This window comes from Mobula hypostoma, unplaced genomic scaffold (assembly GCF_963921235.1).
Source record: "Mobula hypostoma unplaced genomic scaffold, sMobHyp1.1 scaffold_79, whole genome shotgun sequence".
NCBI lineage: Eukaryota > Metazoa > Chordata > Chondrichthyes > Myliobatiformes > Myliobatidae > Mobula > Mobula hypostoma.
In genome coordinates this window covers 271,507-299,017 of record NW_026948227.1, presented here as the reverse complement: position 1 = coordinate 299,017, position 27,511 = coordinate 271,507, and the positions used below count along the sequence as shown (strand labels likewise).

General features: G+C 44.3%; 1 protein-coding gene across 1 annotated transcript; it reads left to right on the top strand.

The window, feature by feature from the left end:
• Window positions 1-27,488, top strand: LOC134342035 (zinc finger protein 850-like). The gene is made up of 2 exons (XM_063039973.1): window positions 1-2,897; window positions 18,756-27,488. The coding sequence occupies exons 1-2, from the start codon at window positions 1,848-1,850 to the stop codon at window positions 20,238-20,240; spliced, it is 2,535 nt and encodes an 844-aa protein (XP_062896043.1). The 5' UTR covers window positions 1-1,847; the 3' UTR covers window positions 20,241-27,488.
• The last annotated feature ends 23 nt before the right edge of the window (window positions 27,489-27,511 follow it).

Here is a 27,511-nt window from a genome sequence, read left to right as displayed (position 1 = left end):
TATTTCACTGATGTTGGGGGAGTCCAGAACTAGAGGCCACAATTTGAGAATAAGGGGTAGGTCATTTCGAATGGAGTTGAGGAAAAACTTTTTCACCCAAAGAGCTCTGAATCTGTGGAATGCTCTGCCTCAGAAGGCAGTGGAGGCCAATTCTCTGAATGCTTTTAAGAAAGAGTTGGAGAGATCTCTTAATGATAGCAGAGTCAAGGGATATGGGGAGAAGGCAGGAACGTGGTACTGATTGTGGATGATCAGCCATGATCACAGTGAATGGCGGTACCAGCTCGAAGGGCCAAATGGCCTATTACTGCACCTATTGTCTATTGAAATTGGTGTCACAGATGTGATGGAAAGAAAGATTTTGGCCCATTGGCCTTCATGAACCAAAGTACTGACAACAATAGATAGACGTTATCTTGACTTGTGGAGGACATTGGTGAGGCCTAATTTGGAGTATTGTGTACAGTTTTGGTCACCTACCTACATGAAGGTTGTAAAAGAGGTTGAAAGAGTTCAGAGAAAATTCACAAGGCTGTTGCCAGGTCTGGAGAACTTGGGTTATGAGGAAAGATTGAACAGGTCAGGACTTTATTCCTTGGAACATAAAAGATTGAGGGGAGATTTGATGGAGGTATACCACTATTATGAGGGGTATAGATAGGGTAAATGCAAGCTGGCTTTTACCACTGAGATGGGGTGGGATGACAACCAGAGACCATGGGTTAAGGGTGAAAGGTGAAACGTTAAGGGGAACATGAGGGGAAACTTCTTCACACAGACGGTCATCCGGGTGTGGAATGAGCAGCCAGCACAAGTGGTGCATGCGAGCTCAATTTCAACATTTAAGAGGTTTGCATAGGTACCTGGATGGTAGGGGTATGGGAGTGGGCAGTTTAAATAGTTCAGCACAAACCAGATGGCCCAAAGGGCCTGTTTCTGTGTTGTAATTTTCGATGACTCTGACAAGAACCTGAAATAATACAAAAATTCACTCTAAGTCCTTTTAACGGCTGTGCAGACCAACCATTCATCTCAGCAGGAATTTTTTATATAGCGTTAAAACTGTGGCACTTTTAAGTTAATAATACATAAAAGAAAATCCCAGATGCATGACAAGAAAGACAACTTGCCTGATACTCTTTAGGTTACTGTGGGGACAGGCATCCATGCTGCTCACCAATGGAGAGAGTCAAACTGCGCCAAGGAACAAATTGGAGACGGCAGAAATGCCCCATTCTTATAGAGACAGGAAGAGCATCAGAGAATTTGATGGCCATTCCAGATACCAGCACTGTGCCCAGTTAGAAGATGATTTCTCTCTCCAACTTGGGTTGAACCTCACTGTAACAGTGTGATACCAGATCAAACCTTGAAAACTCAAGTAATTTCATCTGAAATTTCGTCCTAACCCATTGTTGGATTTTGTAAATCTTTTTACAGGTTAAAAACGAGAAGGAATTTAGCTCCTAGGATCTCAAACATGGCACGCCAGTTTTGCTGTCTCTGTCCAGATGTTTGAGAAGTGGAGCAAGGGATTCAATCGACCATCCTTCCTGCTCAGACTGTGGGGAGGGATTCACTTGGTCATCTGACCGACTGGCATGCCCGTCATTTTACACAGGGGAAAGGCCGTTCACCTGCTCAGACAGTGGGAGTGGATTCACTTGGTTATCCCAATTGAAGGTACATCAGCAAGTTCACACTGGACAAGGCCATTCATCTGATCTGTGTGTGAGAAGGGATTCAGTCGGTCATCCCACCTGTGGACACACCAGGCAATTCACACTGACCAGAGGCTGGTCATCTGCTGAATTTGTGGGGAAGGATTCACTCGGTCATCTGACCTAATGGCTCACCAGTGGGTTCACACTGGGGAGAAGCCGTTCACCTGCTCAGACTGTGGGAAGAGTTTCACTAATTCATCCACCCTACAGAGTCATCAGCGAGTTCACACTGGGGAGAAGCCGTTCACCTGCTCAGAATGTGGGAAGGGATTTACTCAGTCATCCAACCTACAGAGTCATCAGCGAATTCACACTGGGCAGAAGCCGTTTACCTGCTCAGAATGTGGGAAGAGATTCACTAAGTCATTCAGCCTACAGAGTCATCAGCGAGTTCACACTGGGGAGAAGCCATTCACCTGCTCAGAATGTGGGAAGAGATTCACTCAGTCATCCCACCTACAGAGTCATCAGCGAGTTCACACTGGGGAGAAACCATTCACCTGCTTAGAATGTGGGAAAGGATTCAGTCGGTCATCCAGACTACTGGCACACCAGTCAGTTCACAGTGGGGAGTGGCCGTTCACCTGCTCAGACTGTGGGAAGGGATTCACTTGCTCGTCTAAGCTAATGGCTCACCAGCGAGTTCACACTGGAGAGATGCTGTTCACCTGCTCAGTCTCTGAGAAGAGATTCACTCAGTCATCCAACCTAGTGGCACATCAGCAAGGTCACACTGGGGAGAAGCCGTTCACCTGCTCAGTCTGTGGGAAGAGATTTACTCAGTCGTCCCTCCTGCAGAGTCATCAGCGAGTTCACACTGGGGAGAGGCCGTTCACCTGCTCAATCTGTGGGAAGAGATTTACTCACCCATCCACCCTACAGAATCATCAGCGAGTTCACACTGGGGAGAAGCCATTCGCCTGCTTAGTCTGTGGGAAAAGATTCACCCAATCATCCACCCTACAGAATCATCAGCGAGTTCACACTGGGGAGAAGCCGTTCACCTGCTCAGTCTGTGGCAAGAGATTCACTCAGTCATCCAACCTACAGAGTCATCAGCGAGTTCACACTGGGGAGAAGCCATTCACCAGCTCGGAATGTGGGAAAGGATTCACTCAGTCATCCCACCTACTGGCACACCAGTCAGTTCACAATGGGGAGAGGCCATTGTTATGAATCCCCAGATTTCGTTTGCTGTGGACTGTCATTTTGAGAGAGAGAGAGAGAGATTAAGAATGGAAATCAGTCTGACTTGCAGCTTGTTTACATCGCTCACAGCTTGTTTAGTTTTAACCACGGACACAGATACTCAGTCAGACGGAGATGAAGGAGGATAAATGGAAGGTTCAGAACAAGGGAACTACTGGCCAAGGGTCACTGTTTCGAACTTTCCTCTGCCCACAAGGTTGGGTTAATTATCGATTCAGCATACATTGAATGTGTGGTTGTCACCTCGTTTGATCCATAGGAGTGGATTGGATTTGGGGTATCCTGTGAAGACCACTTATGTGTTAACCCTTGCCTGGGTGTGGTGTGGAAATTCACTTGAAGACGATACCCCTTGTGACAAGTCACTTTCGGTGATAATTTGTATGTGGATTTGGAATGACGACGGATAAAATCTACAGCGACTGTTCTCTCGTTTTACCACCATGGATGCTGTGAAACTCAACGTTATTGCCTTCTCTTGACATTTACCCTGGATTACAAATATCTCTCTCTCATCAACTATTCTGTGGTTGAACTGAACTTTCATAGTTTACCATCTCAAGACTCCAAGCCTTGTTTCCCCTGAGCTCAATAGTTTGGGAGTTATATTTACTCACATATATACATATAACACTGTTAACTTTTGTTTATCTTGCTTAAGTTACTATATTGTTAGTAGGTACTAATAAAGATAGTGGATTTAACATCAAAAACAGACTCTGGGTGTAGTCTATTGCTGCTGACTCATTTCTAAAGTGTTATGGGGCCAAATTGGGACCTGCATCCGATATAGGAAAAGATTTGGAGGCATATTGATTAATTATCGATTTCATTGGAGAAATCCCTTTTGATTTATTTGTGTGTGGAAAATCAGCAGCAATGGATGTTGATAGATTTCTGGAAGCACCAACCTCTGAGGCACTGAAGGATACCAGAAGGATTGAGTTGTTGAGTATTGCTAAAAGGTTAAAACTTGCTAAGGTGAAATTGACAATGAGGAGGTCACAGATGCAGAGGATAATAGTTGAACATTATGTATCTGAGGGTGTGTTTAAAGTGGAGGAGTTGGAGGTGTTTCCTGAAAGTAAACCTAGTGAGCTTGGCCTCCCGTACAAGTTAGAAAAATTCAAGATGGAGGCTGTGGAAAGGCAGAGGCAGGTTGAGGCTGGAGAGGCAGGAAAACAGAGAGAAGAGGCGGAAAAACAGGGAGGAAGCAGAAAGACAGTGGCTGTTCGAGCTGGAAAAGATAGAGAGATTGCAGCAAAGGGGTCTAGCATTAGACTCTGGTGATAAGTTTGAGGGCAGTCAGGATGTTAAATTGGTACCTCCATTTGACGAGGCAGAGGTTGATAAATACTTTCAGCATTTTGAGAAGGTTGCTCAGGGTTTGAAATGGCCAAAAGAGGGTTGGCCTATTCTCTTACAAAGTGTAATTAAGGGGAAGGCTCAGCAAGCCTATTCTGCTTTGACAGTTGATGAAGCAGCTGATTATGACATGGTGAAACAGGCTGTGCTCAAAGCTTACGAGTTGGTCCCAGAAGCATACAGGCAAAAGTTTAGAAGTTTGAGGAAATCTGTGAACCGGACTTATATGGAATTTGCTTAAGAGAAGTTTGTGTGTTTTGACCGCTGGTGCACATATAAAAATGTAAATGATGATTTTAACAGCTTGATAGAGTTGGTTTTAATTGAAGAATTCAAAATGTGCGTCCCTGATGACATAAAGATGTAATTAAATGAAAAGGATGCTGCCACTTTGCAGGAGTCTGCTAGATGAGCAGATAAGTTTGCTTTAACTCATAAGGTTAAGTTCACCCAGAATAAGAGGTTCCAAAAGAGTAGCAGGGATAACCAGGGTAAACCAGAAATTAAAGCTGGGACTAGTGATGAGATGGAGGATGAAGGGAAGCAGTTGAAGGAGAAATATTCTGGTCTTCTTTGTTACTATTGTAAGAAAGCTGGTCATATGGTGGCTAATTGTTCTGTCCTGAAGAAGAAAAAGGAAAAGGAGGCAGTCCCGCATGCCTGTGATCAGCATGTTGAAGCACCTGTAAACCCACAGGGTTCTGAACATTCTGTTGAGGCTCAGTTAAGGACTGAGAGGTCTGACTGAGTTAAGAAGGGATTCGATCATTTTATGTCAGATGGTTTGTATTAGTAATGGAAGGGTCAACACCGGTACCAGTGAAAATTCTTCGAGATACTGGGACTTCTCAGTCACTTATATTAGTTCGATGATGAGACTGACACTGGTGAGGTAAATCTTATTAAAGGCATTGGGGGCAGCATTGTTTCTGTGCCATTGCACAAGGTAACTTTACAGTCAGGGTTGGTTTCGGGACCTGTTAGGATTGGATTATGCTCCAGTTTACTGGTGGAAGATGTTACTTTGCTGTTAGGGAATGACCTGGCAGATGGTAAAGTTGTTCCTGCAGTGCAGTTGACAACTAAACCAACCACTGACGACTCACAGATGGATTTTAACATTTATCACAGTAACTCGAAGTACGGCTAAAAAGTCTGCCAATGCAGACGGTTCTGTGCAGCATGATTCTGATACCCATGATAGCCAAAATCAGGATTCAGGTTATGATGACTTGTCGGGGACTTTTCTGCCTTCATTGTTTCAACAGGATTCAGGTAGTAAGTCTGATGAGAAAGATTTATCCCTGTCTAGGAAGGAGTTTATAGCAGAACAAAACCGAGACCTTGAGATTGAAGCTTTATAAGAAACATCTTTCTCAGATGATGAGATTAAGAAAATGACGGTAGGGTATTATCTCAAGGATGGGGTGTTAATGAGGAAGTGGAGGCCACCTGCTATACCTGCGAGTGAGGAATGGGCAATTATTCCTAAAGTTTATGGGACTGAAATTTTAACTTTGGCCCACAGTATGCCCGTAGGTGGCCATTTTGACATGAATAAAACTGTAAACAGGATTATGAAAGAATTTTACTGGCCGAATTTGAGGAAAGATATTGTGACCTTTTGCAGAACCTGTCATACTTGTCAAGTTGTGGGTAAACCTAATCAGGTCACCCTAGTGGCCCCACTCTGGCCTATACCTGCATTTGGTGAACCCTTTTCCAAATTTTATTAAAGCTAAAACTGTGGCGAAGGCTCCAAACAAGTTTTTTTACTTTATTTGGTTTGCCTAAAGAAATCCAGTCTGACCAAGGAAGTAATTTTACATCTGGATTATTCCAGCAGGTAGTTTATGAACTGGGAGCTAAACAAATTACATCGTCTGCGTACCATCCGGAATCACAAGAGGCTTTAGAAAGATTTCATTCTACCCTCAAAACAATGATTAAGAAGTACTGTGTTGAAAATGGGAACGACTGGGATGAAGGAATACATTTGCTTTTGTTCACTGTAAAGGCTGATTTATACTTGTGCATTCGGGATACGCCGTATCCTACACCGTAGGCCCGATTTAATTTTTGCGTAGCCCTATGCCGTAGCGAGTATGTGTAGTTGTGTCTGCATCGCTCTGCACTTCACCACCAAAACGCAAGTTGGCCGTGGGGTTTCTCTGACACTGTTGAGTTTCATCGTGACAGACATGGACAGGGAAATGCATCTCAAATATTTTCCCATGTCGGCAGGTAGATTTGCTGATTTGGTTCATTGTCTCCAACCATTTATTTTGCATCAGTGTACAGACATGGCAGAGAAAAGCAACCAGAAATGCGATGCTACCAAGCGGACCAATCACAGTTGTTGCGGTCTGCGTCGCCGCAATGCGTGAGTTACTTTTTAGAGGAGGTGCACGTCACCCTACGGCGTAGGGTACAGCGTGGGTACGGCGTAGGGTACGTAGTGCCTATGGCGTACACTTGACGCACAAGTATAAATCAGGCTTAAGAGAGTTGGTACAGGAGTCACTGGGCTTTAGTCCATTTGAACTTGTATTTGGTCATAGAGTGAGGGGACCTTTGACCTTGTTAAAGGAACAGTGGATTGAGGGGGATGTACATGTTAACTTGTTAGACTATGTTTTGAAGTTCAAAACTAAACTATACCAAGCTTGTCGTCTAGCGAGACAAAACGTAAAGATTTCTCAAAACAAAATGAAGTGTTGGTTTGATAAGCGGACCAAAACAAAAGAAAATACAAGGTGGGGGATAATGTGCTTGCCTTATCTCCAATGTTGACGATTCTACTTCAAGTGAAATTCAATGGACTGTATGAATTAGTCTCTCATATTAATGATGTGAATTATGTTATTAAAACACACGACTGACGTAAACTAACACAGGTGGTACACATCAATATGATAAAGCCTTATTCTGACAAGCAGGCACCATCGGTGAGTGTTGTCAAACATATCAATCTGACAACCCTGAGAATGAAACAATTGACTTGTCTGAAAGTTTACACAAGCCAAACATGGTCCCGGTTAGGCTAATGAACTCATCTTGTGGTTAAGTTTTGGGGTTTATTTAAGTTATTTAACGGGGAAATGGTGAATCCTATGATGAAGTGTGTGTGTAATAAATGTATACATGTATGTATATGTGTATATATGTTATAGTATGTTTTAAAAATGCTTGTTTTGATGTGGACATCCAAGTTTTTTTTGTAAGTAAAAGCACCTCAATCTAAAACAATTGACTCGTCTGAGACTTTTCACAAGCCAAACATGGTCCCAGTTAGGCTAATGAACTCGGTTGTTCTCGAAAACATTGACAACAAGTTGGCTCATCTGCAGCCAAAGCAACAACAACAGCTGAAGGAATTAATTCTGAAGTTTAAAGATTTATTTCCCGATGTTCCCAAGCAAACCACGGTCGCAGTACATGACGTAGATATTGGTCAAGCCAAACCGATTAAACAACACCCATATCGCTGAATGTAGAGAAGTGTAAATTGGCTGAGCAAGAAATTGATTATATGCTGGAAATGGTATTATTAGGCCTTCAACATCAGATTGGAGCTCACCTTGCGTCATTGTGCCCAAACCTGATGATAGTGTTAGATTTTGCACTGATTATAGGAAGGTAAATGCAGTAACAAAAACAGATGCCTATCCTATCCCGAGGGTGGATGATTGCATCGATAAGGTTGGAAAAGGTAATTTCTTACAAAGATCGATCTGTGAAAGTGTATTGGTGTGTTCCATTGACGGACTGAGGTAGAGAAATTTCTGCATTTGTGACACCTTCTGGGTTGTATGAATACAATGTTTCACCATTTGGAATGAAATATGCTCCAGGAACATTCCAGAGAATGATTGATTCTGTAATTCAAGGGTTAGGACACACAGATGCCTATATTGATGACTTAGTCACAGGGAGTGACACTGGGGAAGAGCATATCTCTGTAGTAGAAAAGCTGTTTGACAGGCTTTCCAGGGCCAACCTTACAGTTGACTTAGCTAAGAGTGAATTTGGCCATGCCTCTGTGATCTATCTTGGCTGTGTTGTAGGTCAAGGCAAGTTGGCTCCTGTGCAGGCAAAATCCAGGCAATTTCTGAAGTTCCTATTCCGACTGTGTGACGAAGGCCCGTCACTGATTACAGACGTCTCATGGTACACTCGGTAAAACACTCAAAGGGTAATCCACACACATTATTCCCTCTGTTATTGTGGTGAGTGAACACATCTCAATAAATCAACAGTCACAATTTTACACTCAACCCCAGCAGTAATAGGTATCAAAAAAGGAAACACACTATGTCACAGTTTTATTATCTCAGGTCAATTTATTCATATCGGGGCGGGGTTCTGAGTTGGATGATCAGCCATGATCATAATAAATGGCGGTGCAAGCTCGAAGGGCCGAATGGCCTACTCCTGCACCTATTTTCTATGTTTCTATATTCATCCTTCCAATAAGTGTTTTGCCGAAGTGTCATGATAATCTGACGTCTCTCTCCTCCACAGTCACTGGGTCTGAAACAGAGCTGCTGCATAGAGCTGTCTTATATAGAGGCAGCAGCAACCTGCACAGGTGTGCCGATGGTGGGGGATACCATCTTTACCTGGGACAAGGGTTATGTTACCTAATTACTCATCTTGTGGTAAAGTTTTGGGGTTTATTTAAGTTAATTAACCGGGAAATGGAGAATCCTATGATGAGGTATATGTGTATATTGTGAGAACTGGTGGTAGAGTTTCAGATTGTGTGAAATGGAAGATAATTGAGTTAATTAACTTTTGGTTTGTCTCGGGGGATTGGCTTAGCAGTTGTAAGTCTTGGCTTTGGGTTCTTTTTTGTTTCGTTTGAGGGTGGCTGTTAATTAGACAGGTGACAATTGCAAGCTATATATATATATTGCATTTTTTTAAATTTCTTGTTTTGATGTGGACATCCAAGTTTTTGTTTTTCCACTATTTTTGTAAATAAAAGCACCTCAATCTATTTTTGCCACTCAAGCCATCTTGTTATTTTTCTTAGACAGTTGACACACAGTTTTTGTGACAGACTGGTAAGAAGGCTCTTGGAAGGTTTCTGGGAATGGTTGGATATTATCGTAAGTTCTGGAAGAACTTTGCTGATACTGCTCTTCCTCTGACTAATCTCCTGAAGAAGGGTGAAAAGTTTGTTTGGACTGAGCCTTGTCAGGAAGCATTTGATCAACTGAAAGTTATTATTTGGGATTAGGCCAATCAATGTGGTGTTGTCAGCAAATTTAATTAACAGATTGGTGCTGTGGGCGACAACACAAGTCATGGGTGCACAGAGAGTAAAGGAGGGGGCCAAGGAGACAACCCTGTGGGACATGTGTGCTGAGGGTCAGAGAGACAGAGGTGAGGGAGCCCACTCTTACCACCTGCCAGTCATCTGACAGGAAGTCCAGGATCCAGCTGCACAAGGCAGGGTGAAGGCCGAGGTCTCTGAGCTTCTTGTCGATACTTCACGCCTTCTTTTGGCTAAAGCTCTGCTCATGACTGCAAGGAACTGCAGAGAACTTTGGTCTCATCTGAAAACATCATAGAAACAAGCCTCCCCTCTATGGACTCTTCCTACACTTCCCCTGCCTCAGGAAAGCAGGCCGTGTACTCAAAGATGCCCACAACTTTGGACATTATTTCTGCAAACCGAATCCCCCAACGGGGAAGAGATACAAAAGCCTTAAAGAGCGTACCACTAGACCCATGGACAGCTTCCTGTCTGCGGTTGTAAGCCAAATTAATGGTCTCCAGTCCAATAAAATGGACTCGACCTCACGATGTAACTCGACGTGACCCTGCCCCATATGTCTATCTGCACTGCACTTTCTCTGCAGCCATAATGCTTTGTTACAGTTATTGTTTTATCGTATATCAGCTCAATGTACTGTTGTAATGTATTGATCTGTGTGGATGGTAGGTCGGGCAAGATTTTCACTGTAGCTCAGTACGTGATAAGAATAAACATATTCCCCATTTTAATTGTGTGGAAATATTAGACAGACTGAGCTCCTGCTCTGGAACCACAGAAGGAAACTTGACTGTTGTCATTTCTGAGGAATGCAAATAAATAGAAAGGGCTTCAATCTCGCATTACGACCTGCCGTAACTGGGATCAGGTGACCGGTGGTGGGTCTCCCAGACCAATTATCAGAATCAGGTTCAATAGCACCGGCAGATGTCATGTAATTCGTTGTCTCTGCGGCAGCAATAGAACCTAATTCGTAACAATAGATTTTAACCATTGTGATTTAAAATAAGAATATACATATTAAATAGTTAAATTATATAAGTAGTACAACATAAACATTTTAAAAATGTAATACTGTAAACTATTTCAGTTGTGTGGAACTATTTGACTGACTGGGTTGCTGCTTTGGAAATTCTGGAGTGAAGCTGAACTAAACTGTACATATTTATGAAAAGCTCAGATAAATACAAAAGGCTAAATTCTCACATAAATGGGTCAGACATCCAGAAACATTGGCTGAACTTCAGCAGGTAAAAACAGTGGAATGAGGCCTAGTCCCAGGCCTCAGCCCAGTGGCTATGGGCAAAGGCCTGGGACGAGGTGAGAGTAAGCATTCGGCACGGACTAGAAGGGCCGAGATGGCCTGTTTCTATGCTGTACTTGTTATGTGGTTATATAGAAACATGCTGAAAATATTGCAGAGTAAAACACTGTCCACCCACAACGAGAGGACGTGACAGATCCGGATCTCTGTGCCTTGTCTGAGCGGGTGAAAGATGAAGCTACACGGACACGTACAGCAGTGACCTGCAGATGCTGCAGAAAAACGAGAACAGGACACGGGATCACATGAAACATCAAGTGAGAAACAGCAGGAGGTGGCCATTCAGCCCCTCTAACCATCAACAAGATGACGGCTGCTCTCCCATCTCAGACACATGTTTCTGCCCAATCCTCATTTCCTCGATTCCTTCGGTCTCCACACATCTGCCGGGCTCTGTTTTATGTGAGGACGATCACTGAGTCTTCTCCACCCTCTGTGGTGGGGATTTACAGACATTCACCACCCTCAGAGTAGAGACATTTCCCCTCATCTCAGTCCCGGACAGTCCACCCCCTTTTTCAGAGACTGGGATCCCTGGTTCAACCGGTAATGATGTTGTGTATTTCAATGTGTTCACCTCTCAGTCCTCGATTCTCTAAATGAAAGGGTTATCACATTTGATCTTTCTTCATATGATGACCCCACCACTCCAGGGATCAGTCTGGTGAATGTTCATTGCACTCTCTATAACAAATACTCTCCAACCTCTTTGTTAATCCTCTATGGAATTAATTTCCATCTTCTGCAGCCCCGTGTTGCCCCAACCACTCACCTCCCACCCCCGTCACTATTTCCACCCTCCCACCTCCCCCCTCACCTGGATCCACCTCTCACTCCCCAGCTCTTGCCCCATCCCCACCCCTCACCTCTTTTCTCTGACTATTTCCCGTCCACTCTCAGTCCAGAGGGAGGGTCTCGGCCCGAAATGTTGACGGTCCATTTCCCTCCACAGATGCTGCCCGACCCACTGAGTTCTTCCGGCAGTTTGTTCTTTGGTCTGTATGACCCGTGTTAGTGTGGGGAGCGGGATTTTACACCATATTCCAGGTACAATCTCAACAAAATCCAAATAATTGTTACTTTGCCCGGACCATTGGCCCCGCTTGCAGGGCAACAGTCTGCCGGTGTTTGCCCCCAATGTGGTGAATCCCTCTGCTCGCCACCACCGTGGGCTCAGACATTTCCACAGATGAGCCCCTCCTGTCCCCACCGGGACAAACATCCTGTCCGCCCCCTCTCTCACCGTCTTCATCCTTTCAATAAAATCCCCCTCTCCCTCCCCGGGGAACCGGCATCAAACCGACGGGCCGAGCGGTCTCCTCCTACCTCTCAGCGACACATCAGACTCCGGCCGCAGGAGACGCTTCACAAACGCCCCAACTTCCCTCGGAGGGAAATGGAAATAAATCAGAAAGCGGACATTTACTTTGACGGTTGTCCCGCCGAGACGGAAAGTTCGGGAGACGGTGTCAGCGGGGGTAACGCCCTCTCGATTGGTCCGCCTCTGCTATTGGTTGGAAGCAGTGATTGACATCGCTTCGCACCAATGGGAATACCGCAGCGCGTGATTCCTCTGTTGACGGCGGTGGGGGAGGGGCTGGTCACGTGATTAGTTGCCCAGCCGTTAAACCGACCAAGCTCGAGCTCACCAGCGCGCGGGGCACAAAAGGCCCCGGATGATCGGTTGAGGTAAGAAGGGATCTCCGGGTTGGGGGTCTCACCGGGCGGGCGTTTTCAACACCGACTTCGGGTAGTTGCTGTGAGCTCCGGACTCCGTGACCCGCAATCCCGGGACAGTCCTGCTCTCTTCCCTCTCTCTCAGCCCCACCATCCGTACACGGGCCCCGGGGAGCTTCCGGCTGATGAGGGAATGGGAACCGATGGATCTCTCAGACAGAGCTGAGCTCCAGCTGTCTAAATGCAAGGATCGGGAACTCGGAGAAAGGGAACAAAATCTTTTACATCAGCTGTTGAGAAAATCACCTTTGTTCTGCCTCCAGTCACAAACAAGAGAAAATCTGCAGATGCTGGAAATCCAAGCAACACACACAAATTGCTGGAGGAACTCAGCATTAGTACTCTTTTCCATAGATGCTGCCTGGCCTGCTGAGTTCCTCCAGCATTTTGTGTCTGTTGCTTGTTCTACCTCCTCTTGTTCTGGACTTTTCTACCCGTGAGAACATGTTTTGCCCCACTCTCTCTGGGTACATAATGATATCAAACACCTTTGCCCTGGGCAACAAGTAGCTTTCACATCACAAATGTGTCAGACTCCAATGAGACAGACTACTGCCCTTCCCTTCATATTCATTGGCATTGCCATCACTGAGTTCACCACTGTCAGTCACCTGGGGGAGGGTTCAGGGGAAATATTTATGTACAATATAGAAACTGGTGTTACCTGTGTGTATTGTGGCGATGTAAAGGTTGCTGGAGAATTTGCAAGTGGGAAGAGGTGGGGTGATATTTCGAAATCTTACTTTTTTAAGCATCATTTCGCAAGCAAACCACATATGGACAGTGTGTAAAAGCTCTGGTGAGAAAATCCTTCATTACCTGTTACAGGCCTGCAACATAGGTTGTGTGAGAGTGCAGATGAACTTAATCAAACCCAGAGGAGATCAAAGTTCTTATTGACAATGATTTGATAGCTGTTAAAATGAATACCGCTCTATATAAAATTCACTGTGCACATGTGGGTAAAAAATGCATAATACAAGCTTTATGTGCACACCGGTCATTACAAATTTGAGGAGAGATTGGTGGGAAGGTATGGACACCTCCAGTGTCCCTGATGTCCTCATGTACAAGATGTGCATCCAGCTGCAGCTTGTAACCCTGCACTTTAAGGAGCTGGAACTTGAAATGGATGAATTCCGGATCATCCAGGAGTTGGAGGGGGCTCAGGGATAGATATGACATGAAGAGAGGTGTGTTACACCCAAGGTGTAGGACACAGGAAACTGGGTGAGAGTCAGGAAGGGGAATGAAGTTAAATAGCCATCACAGAGTACTCTTGTGTCCATCCCGCACAACATCAGGTGGGCCACTTTAGAAACTGTTGAGATTACCTGGCAGAGAAAAATCAAAGGGGTGATAGGGGGTTCGTTAGAGAAATAGAACAAGAGGGGACTTATATCCCAGTGGTGAGGCTCGCTAGTGCCAGTGTTGGGGAGAGAGGGTGATGTGGTTAAAATAAGTTGTAGGGGGAATGGGAGCCAGACTGACAGAACAGATAGTGGGGAGGGTGAATTGAATTGAATTGACTTTATTACATACAACCTTCATATACATGAGGAGTAGAAATCTTTACATTCTAATCTCCATCTAAATGTGCAATGTGTAATTTATAGTAATTTATAATAAATAGTTTGTACACAGGACAGTCAATATAACATAGAAATGCAATTGTATCAGCATGAATTAATCAGTCTGATGGCCTGGTGGAAGATGATGTCCCGGAGCCTGTTGGTCCTTTTGCTGTGGTACCGTTTCCTGGGTGGGAGCAGCAGGAACAGTTTGTGATTGTGGTGAATTGGGTCCCCAATATCCTTTGGGCCCTTTTTACACACCTGTCTCTGTAAATGTCCTGAATAGTGGGAAGTTCACATCTACAGATGCGCTGGGCTGTCCGCACCACTCTCTGCAGGTTCCTGCGATTAAGGGAAGTACAGTTCCCATACCAGGCAGTGATGCAGCCGGTCAGGATGCTCTCAATTGTGTATCCCTGTAGAAAGACCTTCGGATTTTGGGCCCCATCCCCAACTTCTTCAACCATCTGAGGTGAAAGAGGTGCTGCTGTGTCTCTTTTTACAACACAGCCAGTATGTACAGACCATGTACATGAAAGATGGCAAATGGGGTTTACTGCTGGTAACTGTGAGGTGCTACATTTTAGTAGGACTAATCAAAATAGGACATACATGGTAAATGGTAGGGCATTGAAGAATGCAGTAGAACAGAGGGATCTAGGAATAATGGTGCATCATTCCCTGAAGGTGGTATCTCATGTGGATAGGGTGGTGAAGAAAGCTTTTGGTATGCTGGCCTTTACAAATCAGAGCATTGAGTATAGGAGTTGGGATGTAATGTTAAAATTGTACAAGGCATTCGTAAGGCCAAATTTGGAGTATTGTGTACAGTTCTGGTCACCGAATAATAGGAAAAATGTCAACAAAATAGAGAGAATACAGAGATTTACTAGAATGCTACCTGGGTTTCAGCACCTCAGTTACAGAGAAAGGTTGAACAAGTTGGGTCTTTAATTTTGGAGCGTAGAAGGTTGAGGGGGGACTTGACAGAGGTATTTAAAATTATGAGGAGGATAGATAGGGTTGACGTGTATAGGCTTTTTCCATTGAGAGTAGCTGAGATTCAAATAAGAGGACATGAGTTGAGAGTTAGGGGGCAGAAGTTTAGGGGTAACATGAGGGGAACTTCTTTACTCAGAGAGTGGTAGCTGTGTGGAATGAGCTTCTGGTAGAAGTGGTAGAGGCAGGCTCGATATTGTCATTTAAAGAAAAATTGGATAGCAATATGGACAGGAAAGGAATGGAGGGTTATGGGCTGAGTGTAGGTCGGTGGGACTAGGTGAGAGTAAGCATTCAGCATGGACTAGAAGGGCTGATATGGCCTGTTTCTGTGCTGTAATTGTTATATGGTTATATGTGAGATCCTTGGTGATGTTTATACTGAGGAACTTAAAATTGTTCACCTTCGTAACCCCAGATCCATTGATGTCAATAAGGGGTTGCCTGTCTCCATTCCTCCTGTAGTCCACAACCAGCTCCTCTGTTTTTGTGACCATGAGGGAGAGTTTGTTTTCTTGACACCAGTCAGATGTTGTTCAGACCTCAGACAGAGTCAGCAATCAAATGGTTGAGCATGGTGCGATGAATGTGCTGAGCTGTGTATATCACAATGCAAGAAGCATCGTAGGGAAGCCAGATGGGCTCAGGACAGGAAATTATTAAGTTGTATCCATTGTTGGGACTTGGTTGCATCCAACAGTCTGAGGGATTTAGAGGAATAAATTTGTAGAGAGATTACACCATGCCACGATACAAAGGTTGTTCCAGTAAGTGATTTTAACTTTCCATATATTGACAGGGACTCCCATACAGTAAAAGGGCTGGATGGGGTAGAGTTTGTCAAATGTGCCCTTAATCTGTACATTGAATTCCTGACGTAGAAGTGTGCAAAAAGCTGTTAGGAAATGATCCAGGGCTGGTGACAGAAATTAGTGATCATAATGCCATGAGATTCAAAGTAAATATGGAAAACGAGAGGTGTGCACCACGGGTTGAGATTCTGAATTGGAGAAAGGTCAATTTTGATGGTCTGAGAAAGGATCTGACAAGTGTGGTTTGGGACAGGCTGCTTTCTGGCAAAAGCGTACTTGGTAAGTGGGAGGCTTTCAGAAGTGAAATTTTGAGGATGTAGAGTTTGTATGTGCCTGCTGAAATAAAAGTTGAGAAGTTACAGGTGCAGGGAATCTTGGTTTTCAAGAGATATTGAGGCCGGGATAATTTGTTCCTCTGAATGCCTCAGACTGTTGGGTGCTACCAAGACCCATTAATGACTACAATATCATGATTCCACACCCTGAGCTCATTTGACTTTATTTTAGTTGTCTGCTGTTGGTTTCTGAAAGCTTCCCAATAGTTTTTGGGTAAGTTATTGGAACGTATGTGCAGGAACCGGATATATACTGTAAGTATTTGGATAGGTGTGGACTGATAAAGGATAGACAGCATGGCTTTGTACACGGTAGGTCATGTCTAACCAATCTTATAGAGTCTCTCGAGGAAGTTATCAGGAAAGTGGATGAAGGCAAGGCAGTGAATGTTGTCTACATGGACTTTAGCAAGGCACTTGACAAAGTCTCATATGGGAGGTTGGTCAAGAAGGTTCAGTCACTCAGCATTCAAGATGAGATAGTAAATTGGATGAGACACTGACTTTGGGAGAAGCCAGAGAGTGGTAGTACATGGTTGCCTCTCTGACTGGAGGCCTGTGACTAGTGGTGTGTCATAGGGATCAGTGCTGGATCTGTTGTTGTTTGTCATTTATATCAGTAATCTGGATGATAGTGTGGTTAACTGGATCAGCAAATTTGTGAATGACACCAAGATTGGTGGTGTAGTGGACAGCGAGGAAGACTATCATGACTTGCAGTGCGATCTGGACCCGCTGGGAAAATGGTTTGAGAAGCGGAAAATTGAATTTAATGTAGACAAGTGCGAGTTGTTGCACTTTGGTATGACCTACCAAGGCAGGTTTTTCACAGTGACTGGTCGGGCATAGAGGACTGTTGTAGAAGAAAGGGACCTGGGAGTACAAGTCCTTAGTTCACAGAAAGTGGTGTCACAGTAAGATAGAGACGGAAAGCAGGATTTCAGTCCATTGGCCTTTGTGAACCAAAGTACTGACAACAATAGATGGATGTTATGTTGACTTGTATAAGACATTGGTGAGGCATAATTTGAAGTATTGTGTGCAGTTTTGGTCACCTACTTACAGGAAAGATGTAAAAGATGTTGAAAGAGTTGTGAGAAAATTCACAAGGATGTTACCAGGTCTGGAGGACTTGGGTTTTAAGGAAAGATTGAACAGGTCTGGAATTTATTCCTTGGAATGTAGAAGATTAAGCAGAGATTTGATTGTGATAGAGGAGCATAGATAGTGTAAAAGCAAGCTGACTTTCTCCACTGGGATTGGGTGGGACTACAACCAGAGGCCATGGGTTAAGGGTGAAAGGTGAAACGTTAAGGGGAACATGAGGGGAAACTTCTTCACACAGACGGTCATCCGGGTGTGGAATGAGCAGACAGCACAAGTGGTGCATGTGAGCTCAATTTCAACATTGAAGAGGTTTGCATAGGTACCTGGATGGTAGGGGTATGGGAGTGGGTGGTTTAAATAGTTCAGCACAAACCAGATGGCCCAAAGGGCCTGTTTCTGTGTTGTAATTTTCTGTGACTGTGACAAGAACCTGAAATAATACAAAAATTCACTCTAAGTCCTTTTCACAGCTGTGCGGACCAACTGTTCATCTCAGCTGGAATTTTTTATATGGCGTTAAAACTGTGGCACTTTAAGTTAATAATACATGAAAGAAAATCCTCGTTGTGCGTCAAGAAATACAATTTGCGTGAGACTGTTTCAGTTACTGTGGGGCCAGGCACCCGTGCTGCTCAGCAGGAACAGGGAATAATACCAATGGAGAGAGTCAAACTGAGCCAAGTCACAGATTGGAGACGGCAGAAATGCCCCATTCTGATAGAGACAGGAAGAGCATCAGGGAATTGATGGTCATTCCAGATACCAGCACTGTGACCAGTCAGAAGATGATTTCTCTGTTGAATTTGGGTTGAACCTCACTGTAACAGTGTGATACCAGATCAAACCTTGACAACTCAAGTAATCTCATCTGAAATGTTGTCCTACACCCATTGATGGATTTTGTAAATCTTTTTACAGGTTAAAACTAAGAGGGAATTTGTCTCAAGGAATCGCAAACACGGCACGCCAGTTTTGCTGTCTCTGTCTAGATATTTAAGAAGTGGAGCAAGGGATTCAATCGACCATCCTTCCTGCTCAGACCGTTGGGAGGGATTCACTTGGTCATCTGACTGACTGGCACACCCGTCATTTTACACAGTGGGAATGGATTCAGTCGGTTGTCTCAACTGAAGGTCCACCAGCAAGTTCACACTGGACAAGGCCATTCATCTGTTCTGTGTGTGAGAAGGGATTCAGTTAGTCTTCCCACCTGTGGACTCACCAGTCAGTTCACATCGAGCAGAGGCTGGTCATCTGCTGAATTTATGGGAAAGGATTCACTTAGTTATCTGACCTAATGACTCACCGGCGAGTTCTCACTGGGGAGAACTCGTTCACCTGCTCAGTCTGTGAGAAGAGATTCACTCACTCTTCCACCCTACAGAGACATCAGCGAGTTCACACTGGGGAGAAGCCGTTCACCTGCTCAGTCTGTGGGAAAAAATTCACTGAGTCATCCCACTTACGGGTACATCAGCGTGTTCACACTGGGGAGAAGCCATTCACCTGCTCAGACTGTGGGAAGAGATTCACTCAGTTATCCCACCTACAGAGTCATCAGCGAGTTCACACTGGGGAGAAGTCGTTCACCTGCTTAGTCTGTGGGAAAGAATTCACTCACTCATCCACCCTACAGAGACATCAGCAAGTTCACACTGGGGAGAAGCCGTTCACCTGCTTAGAATGTGGGAAGGGATTCACTCAGTCATCCCACCTACAGAGTCATCAGCGAGTTCACACTGGGGAGAAACCGTTCACCTGCTTAGAATGTGGGAAGAGATTCACTCAGTTATCCCACCTACAGAGACATCAGCGTGTTCACACTGGGGAGAAGCCATTCACCTGCTTAGTCTGTGGGAAAAGATTCACTGAGTCATCCCAACTACGGAGACATCAGCGAGTTCACACTGGGAAGAAGCCATTCACCTGCTCAGTCTGTGGGAAGAGATTCACTCAGTTATCCCACCTAAAGAGTCATCAGCGAGTTCACACTGGGGAGAAGCCGTTCACATGCTTAGAATGTGGGAAGCGATTCACTCACTCATCCACCCTACAGAGTCATCAACGAGTTCACACTGGGGAGAAGCCATTCACCTGCTCAGTCTGTGGGAAGGGATTCACTCAATTGTCCCAACTACACAGTCATCAGCGAGTTTACACTGGGGAGAAGCCGTTCACCTGCTTAGAATGTGGGAAAGGATTCACTCAGTCATTTAAACTACTGGCACACCAGTCAGTTCACAGTGGGGAGTGGCCATTCACCTGCTCAGAATGTGGGAAAGGATTCACTCAGTCATCCAAACTACTGGCACACCAGTCAGTTCACACTGGAGAGAGGACATTCACCTGCTTAGACTGTGGGAAGGGATTCACTCGGTCATCCCAACTACTGGCACACCAGTCAGTTCACACCGGGGAGAGGCCGTTCACCTGCTCAGTCTGTGAGAAGAGATTCACTCAGTCATCCTACCTACAGAGACATCAACAAATTCACACTGGGGAGAAACCGTTCACCTGCTCAGAATGTGGGAAGAGATTCACTCAGTCATCCACCCTACAGAGACATCAGCAAGTTCATACTGGGGAGAAGCCATTCACCTGCTCAGTCTGTGGGAAGAGATTCACTCAGTTATCCCACCTACAGAATCATCAGCGAGTTCACACTGGGGAGAAGCCATTCACCTGCTCAGAATGTGGGAAAGGATTCACTCAGTCATTTAAACTACTGGCACACCAGTCAGTTCACAATGGGGAGTTGCTGTTATTATGAATCACGAGGTTTTGTTTGCTGTGGACTGTCATTTTAAGAGAGAGATTAAGAAGGTGAATCAGTCTGACTTGCAGCTTGGTTACATTGCTCGCAGCTTGTTTAATTTTAATTGAGGACACAGACACTCAGATTCAGATGGAGACAAAGGCAGAAAAATGGAAGGATTGAAGCAAGGGAACTAGTGACCAAGGGTCACTGTTTCGAACTTTCCTCTGCCCACAAGGGTGGGTTAATTATCGATTCAGCGAACATCGAATGTGTGGTTGTCACCTCGTTTGATCCATAGGAGTGGATCTGATTTGGGGTATCCTGTGGAGACCACTTATGTGTTAACCCTTGCCTTGGTGTGTTGTAATTCACTTGAAGTCGATACCCCTTGTGACAAGTCACTTTCGGTGATAATTCATATGTGGATGTGAAACGAGAACAGATAAAATCTACAGATACTGTTCTCTCGTTTTACCACTGTGGAACCTGTGGAATTTGACATAATTGCCTTCTCTCAACATTTACCCTGGATTACAAATATCTCTCTCTCATCACCTATTCTGTGGATGAACTGAACTTTCATACTTTACCGTCTCAAGACTCTAAGCCTTGTTTTCCCTGAGCTCAATAGTTGGGAGTTATATTTACACACACATATACACATAGTACTGTTAACTTTTGTTTATCTTGCTTAAGTTACGATATTATAAGTAGATACTATTAAGGATAGTGGATTTAACATCAAAACCAGACTCCAGTTGTAGTCTGTTGCTGTTGGTTCATTTCTAAAGTGTTACGGTTCATAACAAATCTGGGGCCTGCATCCGGGATATGAGCAGATTTGGGGGCGTATTGATTAATTATCAATTTCATTGGGGAAATCCCTTTGATTTATTTGTGTGTGGAAAATCAGCAGCAATGGATGTTGATAGATTTCTGGAAGCATCAACCTCTGAGGCACTAAAGGACACAAGGATTGAGTTGTTGAGTATTGCTAAAAGGTTAAAACTTGCTAAGGTGAAATTGACAATGAGAAGGGCACAGATGCAGAAGATCATAACTGAGCATTATGTATCTAAGGGTGTGTTTAAAGTGGAAGAGTTGGAAGTGTTTCCTGAATGTAATCCTAGTGAGCTTGAGCTCCCGTACAAGTTAGAAAAATTAAAGATGGAGGCTGTGGAAAGGCAAAGGGAGTTTGAGGCTGGACAGGCAGAAAAACAGAGAGGAAGCAGAAAGACAGTGGATGTTCAAGCTGGAAAAGATAGAAAGATTGTAGCAAAGGTGTCTCACGTTAGACTCTGGTGATAAGTTTGAGGCCAGTCGAGAAGTTAAATTGGTACCTCCATTTGACGAGGCAGAGGTTGATAAATAGTTCCAGCAATTTGAGATGGTTGCTCAGAGTTTAAAGTGGCGAAAAGAGGGTTGGCCCATTCTCTTACAAAGTGTAATTAAGGGAAAGGCTCAGCAAGCCTATTCTGCTTTGACAGTTGATGAAGCAGCTGATTATGACATAGTGAAACAGGCTGTGCTCAAAGCTTATGAGTTGGTCCCAGAAGCATACAGGCAAAAGTTTAGAAATTTGAGGAAATCCCTGAACCAGATTTATATGGAATTTGCTGATGAGAAATTTGTGTGTTTTGACCGCTGGTTCACATATAAAAATATAAAATAAAAATAATAAATATAAAAATATAAATTTTAGCAGCTTGAAAGAGTTGGTTTTAATTGAAGAAGTCAAAGTGTGCATCCCTGATGACATAAAGATGTAATCAGATGAAAAGGATGCTGCCACTTTGCAGGAGTCTGCTAGATTAGCAGATGAGTTTGCTTTAACTCATAAGGTTAAGTTTACCCCTAATAAGAGCTTCCAAAAGAGTAGCAGGGTAAACCAGAAATTAAAACTGGGATTAGCAACAAGAGTGAGGATGAAGGGAAGCAGTTGAAGGAGAAATATTCTGGTCTTGTTACTATTGTAAGAAAGCTGGTCATATAGTGGCTAATTGTTCCGTCCTGAAGAAGAAAAGGGAAAAGGAGACAGTCCCACATGCCTGTGATCAGTATGTTGAAGCACCTGTAAACCCACAGCGTTCTGAACATTCTGTTGAGGCTCAGTTAAGGACTGAGAGGTCTGACCGAGTTAAGAAGGGATTCGATCATTTTATGTCAGATGGGTTTGTATTAGTAAAGGAAGGGTCAACCCCGGTATCAGTGAAAATTCTTCGAGATACTGGGGCTTCTCAGTCACTTATATTAGACAGTATTCTAAAGTTTGGTGATGAGACTGACATTGGTGAGGTAAATCTTACTAAAGGCACTGGGGGTGGCATGGTTTCTGTGCCATTGAACAAGGTAACTTTACAGTCAGGGTTGGTTTTGGGACCTGTTAAGATTGGATTATCCTCCAGTTTACCGGTGGAAGATGTTACTTTGCTGTCAGGGAATGACCTGGCAGATAGTAAAGTTGTTCTTGCAGTGCAGTTGCCAGCTAAGCCAACTACTGACGGCCCACAGATGGATTTTAACATTTATCCTTCCTGCACAGTACCTTGAAGTATGGCTAAAAAGTCTGCCGACGCAGACGGTTCTGTGCAGCATGATTCTGATGCCCATAATAGCCAAAGTTGGGATTCAGGTTATGATGACTTAAAACAGAGATCATCTTCCTCTTTCCCTTCTGCTCCATGGAACCAGACCCAGTGCTAGAGACCGGATCGCCATGGTCGTCCTCTGTCAGGTCACCCCCCTCAACGGCATCCAAAATGAGATAACAATTACTGAGGGGGATGGCCACAAGGGTGCTCTCTACTATCTGAGCTCTTCCCATCCCTTCCTTGACAGTCACCCACTTATCGATCTCCTGCTCACGTTCCATTATAAGCAGTAGGTCATCAAGCCGCAGCTCCAGATCCCTAATGCATTCTCTCATCAGCTGCATCTCAGTGCACCTGGCTCAGATATGGCCGTCTGAGAGACAGGAAGATTCCCGGGATTCCCACATCTTTCACCCAGAGGAAAGTACTATCCCTGCACACAGGCTCTGGTACATGTTTGTATGCTCAGTAAACATGTTCACTGCTTAATCCCCTGGAGGAGGGAACGAGATGGGAAATGTCCAAATATATTGATAACACAGAAGCAAAGGAAAGAAATCTAATGACGATGTTCTGGTTCTGCATCAAATAGTTCAAAAGGCAGATAGTATTTTGGCCATCACCACACAGAGAGTAGGGATTATGTAATGGGCCAGTGTAGCTACCATTGCACAGGGTGTTTCTGGAATTCTATGCACGGTTTTAATCCCCAAGAAGAAAGAAATCTTAAGAGTAGCTATGGAGCCAGCCAGAGCAGTTTGACCAATGTAATACATGGGATGATTTACCAGCAGAGGTGAGATGATTTGGCCCTGAATTTAGAACATATTCACAAACGATAGGGTATTTGTGGAGCATCTTGATAGAGTATCTCTCCTCGTCAGTCAGAGAGCCACAGAGAGGGGTCGATGAGCGATGCTCATTTCAAATGGAGATGTGTGAAAATTCTTGGAAATTTATATTTTCTATTTAATTTTGCTTTGTGATCAATGAGGTATCTATCTATTTGAGTGTACAATCTTTGGGATTCACTGCACTGAGGGTGTGAAGGCCGGTTGGCTGGGTATATTTGAGGTGGAGATAGATAATAATTAAGGGGAGCAAGGGGAATGGACACAGGAGTTTACATCATACACGGTTGTGTTGAATCATAAGACACAGCGAGAGAAGTTTTCCTCTTCTCTGTTCTAAATGGAGGTCCCACTATTCTGAGGGTGTTTTCCCCTGGTCGCCGACTGCAGGAAAAATAATCTCCACATGCACTCTTTCTCGGCTTTTCAGTGTTCGAGAGCCTCCCTCATTTTTTTCTAAACATTATAGGACACAGGCCCAGATACATCAAATGCTCCTCATGTTTTAAACCTGTCAGCCTCAGAATCATTTTTATGAACCTCCTCTGGACTCTGTCCAATTCCAGCACATTTTTCCTGAGATGAGTCCCTACACCGTTCATAATAGTCTGTGTGGTTTAACTATTGCCTTATAACATCTCAACATTGTGGATTATGGATAGACCTCTCTTAATGAATGGTAGCATCATATTTACATAACTAATGGTGAATGGCCAGAGTGAAGAGTAGAAGGAAAGGCTATGGGCAGTGTTTTTTTTTTAACTGGAGGAGAAATCGATATTCATGCCTTCAGGTTGGAGCTGTGCAGGTGGAGTATGATGTGTTTCTCTTCAACCCTGAGGCTGTCAAGTTGAGCAACTCCAGCCATTACTATTCTGCCATCATCCATGCTAGTGTCCCCTTCCAATCAACTTTGGTGAGCTCTTCTCCCATGCCTCCAGGATTCTCCTCACTCCACTAATAATGATGCATCTTGTTATACCTTTCCCCTCTCAAAGTGTAGGGTGAATTCTAACTTATTATGATCACCAAGTCCACGTTTCCTTTACCATAAGCTTCGTAATCAAATCTGGTTCATTACACAACACCCAATCCAAAATTAACTTTTCCCTAATGGGCACAATTACAAGCTGTTCAAAAAGGCATCTCATTGGTATTTTCCAAATTCTCTCTCTTGAGATGAAACACCAACCTGATTTTCATAATCAACCTCCACCCATCCCACTCATGGACTGTTTGCCCCACTCCCATCGGGAGGTAGACTGCACAGCATCCTCACCAGGACTGCCAGCCTCTGGGACAGCTACTTTTCCCAAGCAGTAAGGCTGATAAATGTCTCTACCCAACTAACCCACCCTTCCACACCACCAAACACCTCTACTTTATAATTTCCTGTCTGTCATGTTATATGCAAGCATACTTTTATTTATTATTTTATCATTTATTATATTGTAATTTGTCCTCTACTGTGCCTATTTTCTTGTTTATTATTTATTGTACTGCCCTGCACTGTTTTGTGCACTTCATGCAGTCCTGTGTAGGTCTGTAGTCAAGTGTGGTTTTTGTGTTATTTGACGTAGTCTAGTGTAGCTTTGCGTTGTGTCACTTAGCCTAGTGTAGTTTTGTGTTGTTTCATGTAGCACCATGGTCCTGGAGGTATGTTGTTTTTACTGTGCACTGTAACAGTAGTTTATGATTGAAATCACAATAAAAAGTGACTTGACTTGACTATGCTGAGCGTCACTTTATGGACATACAATCAATCCATGCACAGTTTATAAGCTGTGGATATATGTTTTTACTATTGTGTTTTTGTGCTGCATTGAAGCCGGAGTAATAATTATTTTGATCCCATTTACACTTGTCTGCTGGAAATGGAATTAAACTACCTTGAATCTTGAATAAACATTTCAGCAGACTGCAGGGTCACATTTCTGTCTCTCAGTGTTACTGCGGCAGAGCATCACCTGGTGACAATGGAGTCCACAAATCAGGGGCTCCTGTTATTGTGGCAAATCACCAAGTGGCAGTGTTGTCCACAAAAGGGAGAGGTTTACAGCGATAAGGAGAGGTGTAGGGGGCTGGAAGCCAACTCTGCAAGTGGATGAAGTGACAGACCTGCCCCAAACCACTCTCCCCACCACCAGTCAGGGTCCCAAACAGTCCTTCCACATAAGGCAACTTTTCAACATCATGCCTGTTGGATCATCTCCTGTTTCCAGTTTTCCAGGTGTGGCCTCCTCGACATTAGTGAGACCCGATGTAGTCTCTGCATTCTGCACTCTGTCCTGATGAGATTCTGCAGGTGTTGGAGATGCAGAGTAACATACACAAAATGTTGGAGGAAGTCAGGAGGTCAGATAGCTTCTATAGAGGGGGACAAATCAAAACAGAGATTTCCTGCCGAGACCCTTCATCAGGACTGGAAGTGGGGAGAAGCTGGAATAAGATGGTGCGGGGAGTGGAAAGAGTCCAAGCTGGTAGATGATAGGTGAAGCCAGATAAGAGTGAAGGTGAGTGGGTGGGGGAGGTGGGAGATGAAGTGAGACGCTGTGAGGTGGAAGCTGGAAAATGCAAAGGGCTGAAAAGAAGGAATCTGATAGGATAGGAGAGCGGACCATGGGGAAAAGAGGAAGTAAAAGCGGAACCACAGGGAGACGATCCACAGTGAAGAGAGAAGTGGGGAGACAGAATGGAGGAGACGAGCGTGTGGGTTGATGAAAGGAAAAGGTGGAGGTGGAAGTTAAAGATATCAATGTTCATGCCATCGAGTTGTAAACTACCCAGATGTAGTATGTGTTATTGCTCCTTTAACCTGAGAGTGGGTTCATCGTGCTAGTGAAACCGGAAGGGAGAGTGGATTAATAACTTTCCCCTGCGATCCCTATTAAATCAATCCTATCTCACCTTAAAGTGGTGCCCACTGGTTGTTCATTCCACAAAAGTGGGGAAAAAGGGGAAAAAAAAAATCGAAAACCTACATCATAATACAGGCACTTTGGCCCACAAAGTTGTGCCGAGCATGTCCCTACCTAAGAAATTACTAGGCTTACCCATAGCTCTCTATTTTTCTAAGATCCATGTACCTATCCAAAGGTCTCTTAAAATACCATATTGTGTCCACCTCCACCACCGTTGCCGGCAGCCCATTCCACACACTCACCAATCTTTGTGTGAAAAAACTTACCCCTGACATCTCCTCTGTACCTACTCCCCAGCACCTTAAACCTGTGCCCTCTTGTAGCAGCCATTTCAGCCCTGGGAAAAAAACCTCTGACTATCCACACGATCAACACCTCTCATCAACTTATACACCTCTATCAGGTCACCTCTCATCCTCCGTCGCTCCAAGGAGAAAAGGCCGAGTTCACTCATCTGCTCACATTCCCTATTTCTGTACCCTCAGGGTTTGGAACACCTGCATCATGTCAGACTCAATCTCCTGCACTTCAAGGTGTGAAGTCCCAACCTGCCCAGCCTCTCTGCAGAACTCAGTCCCTCGAGTACCGGAACCATTCTCATAAATCTCCCCTGAACTCATTCCAGATTGACGTCCTCTCTCCTATAGCAGAACGACCAAAAACTGAATACAATAATCCAGGCACGGATACCCTAACAATACCCTAACCCTAATGCAACCTCACTAGCCTCTTCTTCAGACCATGAGCCACGAGATATGAGACAGAGGCTGCTCAGCCAATCGAGTCTGCTCCACCATTCCTTCATGTCCAATTCATTATCCCTCTCAACACTATTCTCCTGCCTTCTCCCCTTAATCCTTGAACATCCATTGAAAACACACTCAGTGACTTGGCCTCTACTCTGTCCGTGGCAATGAATT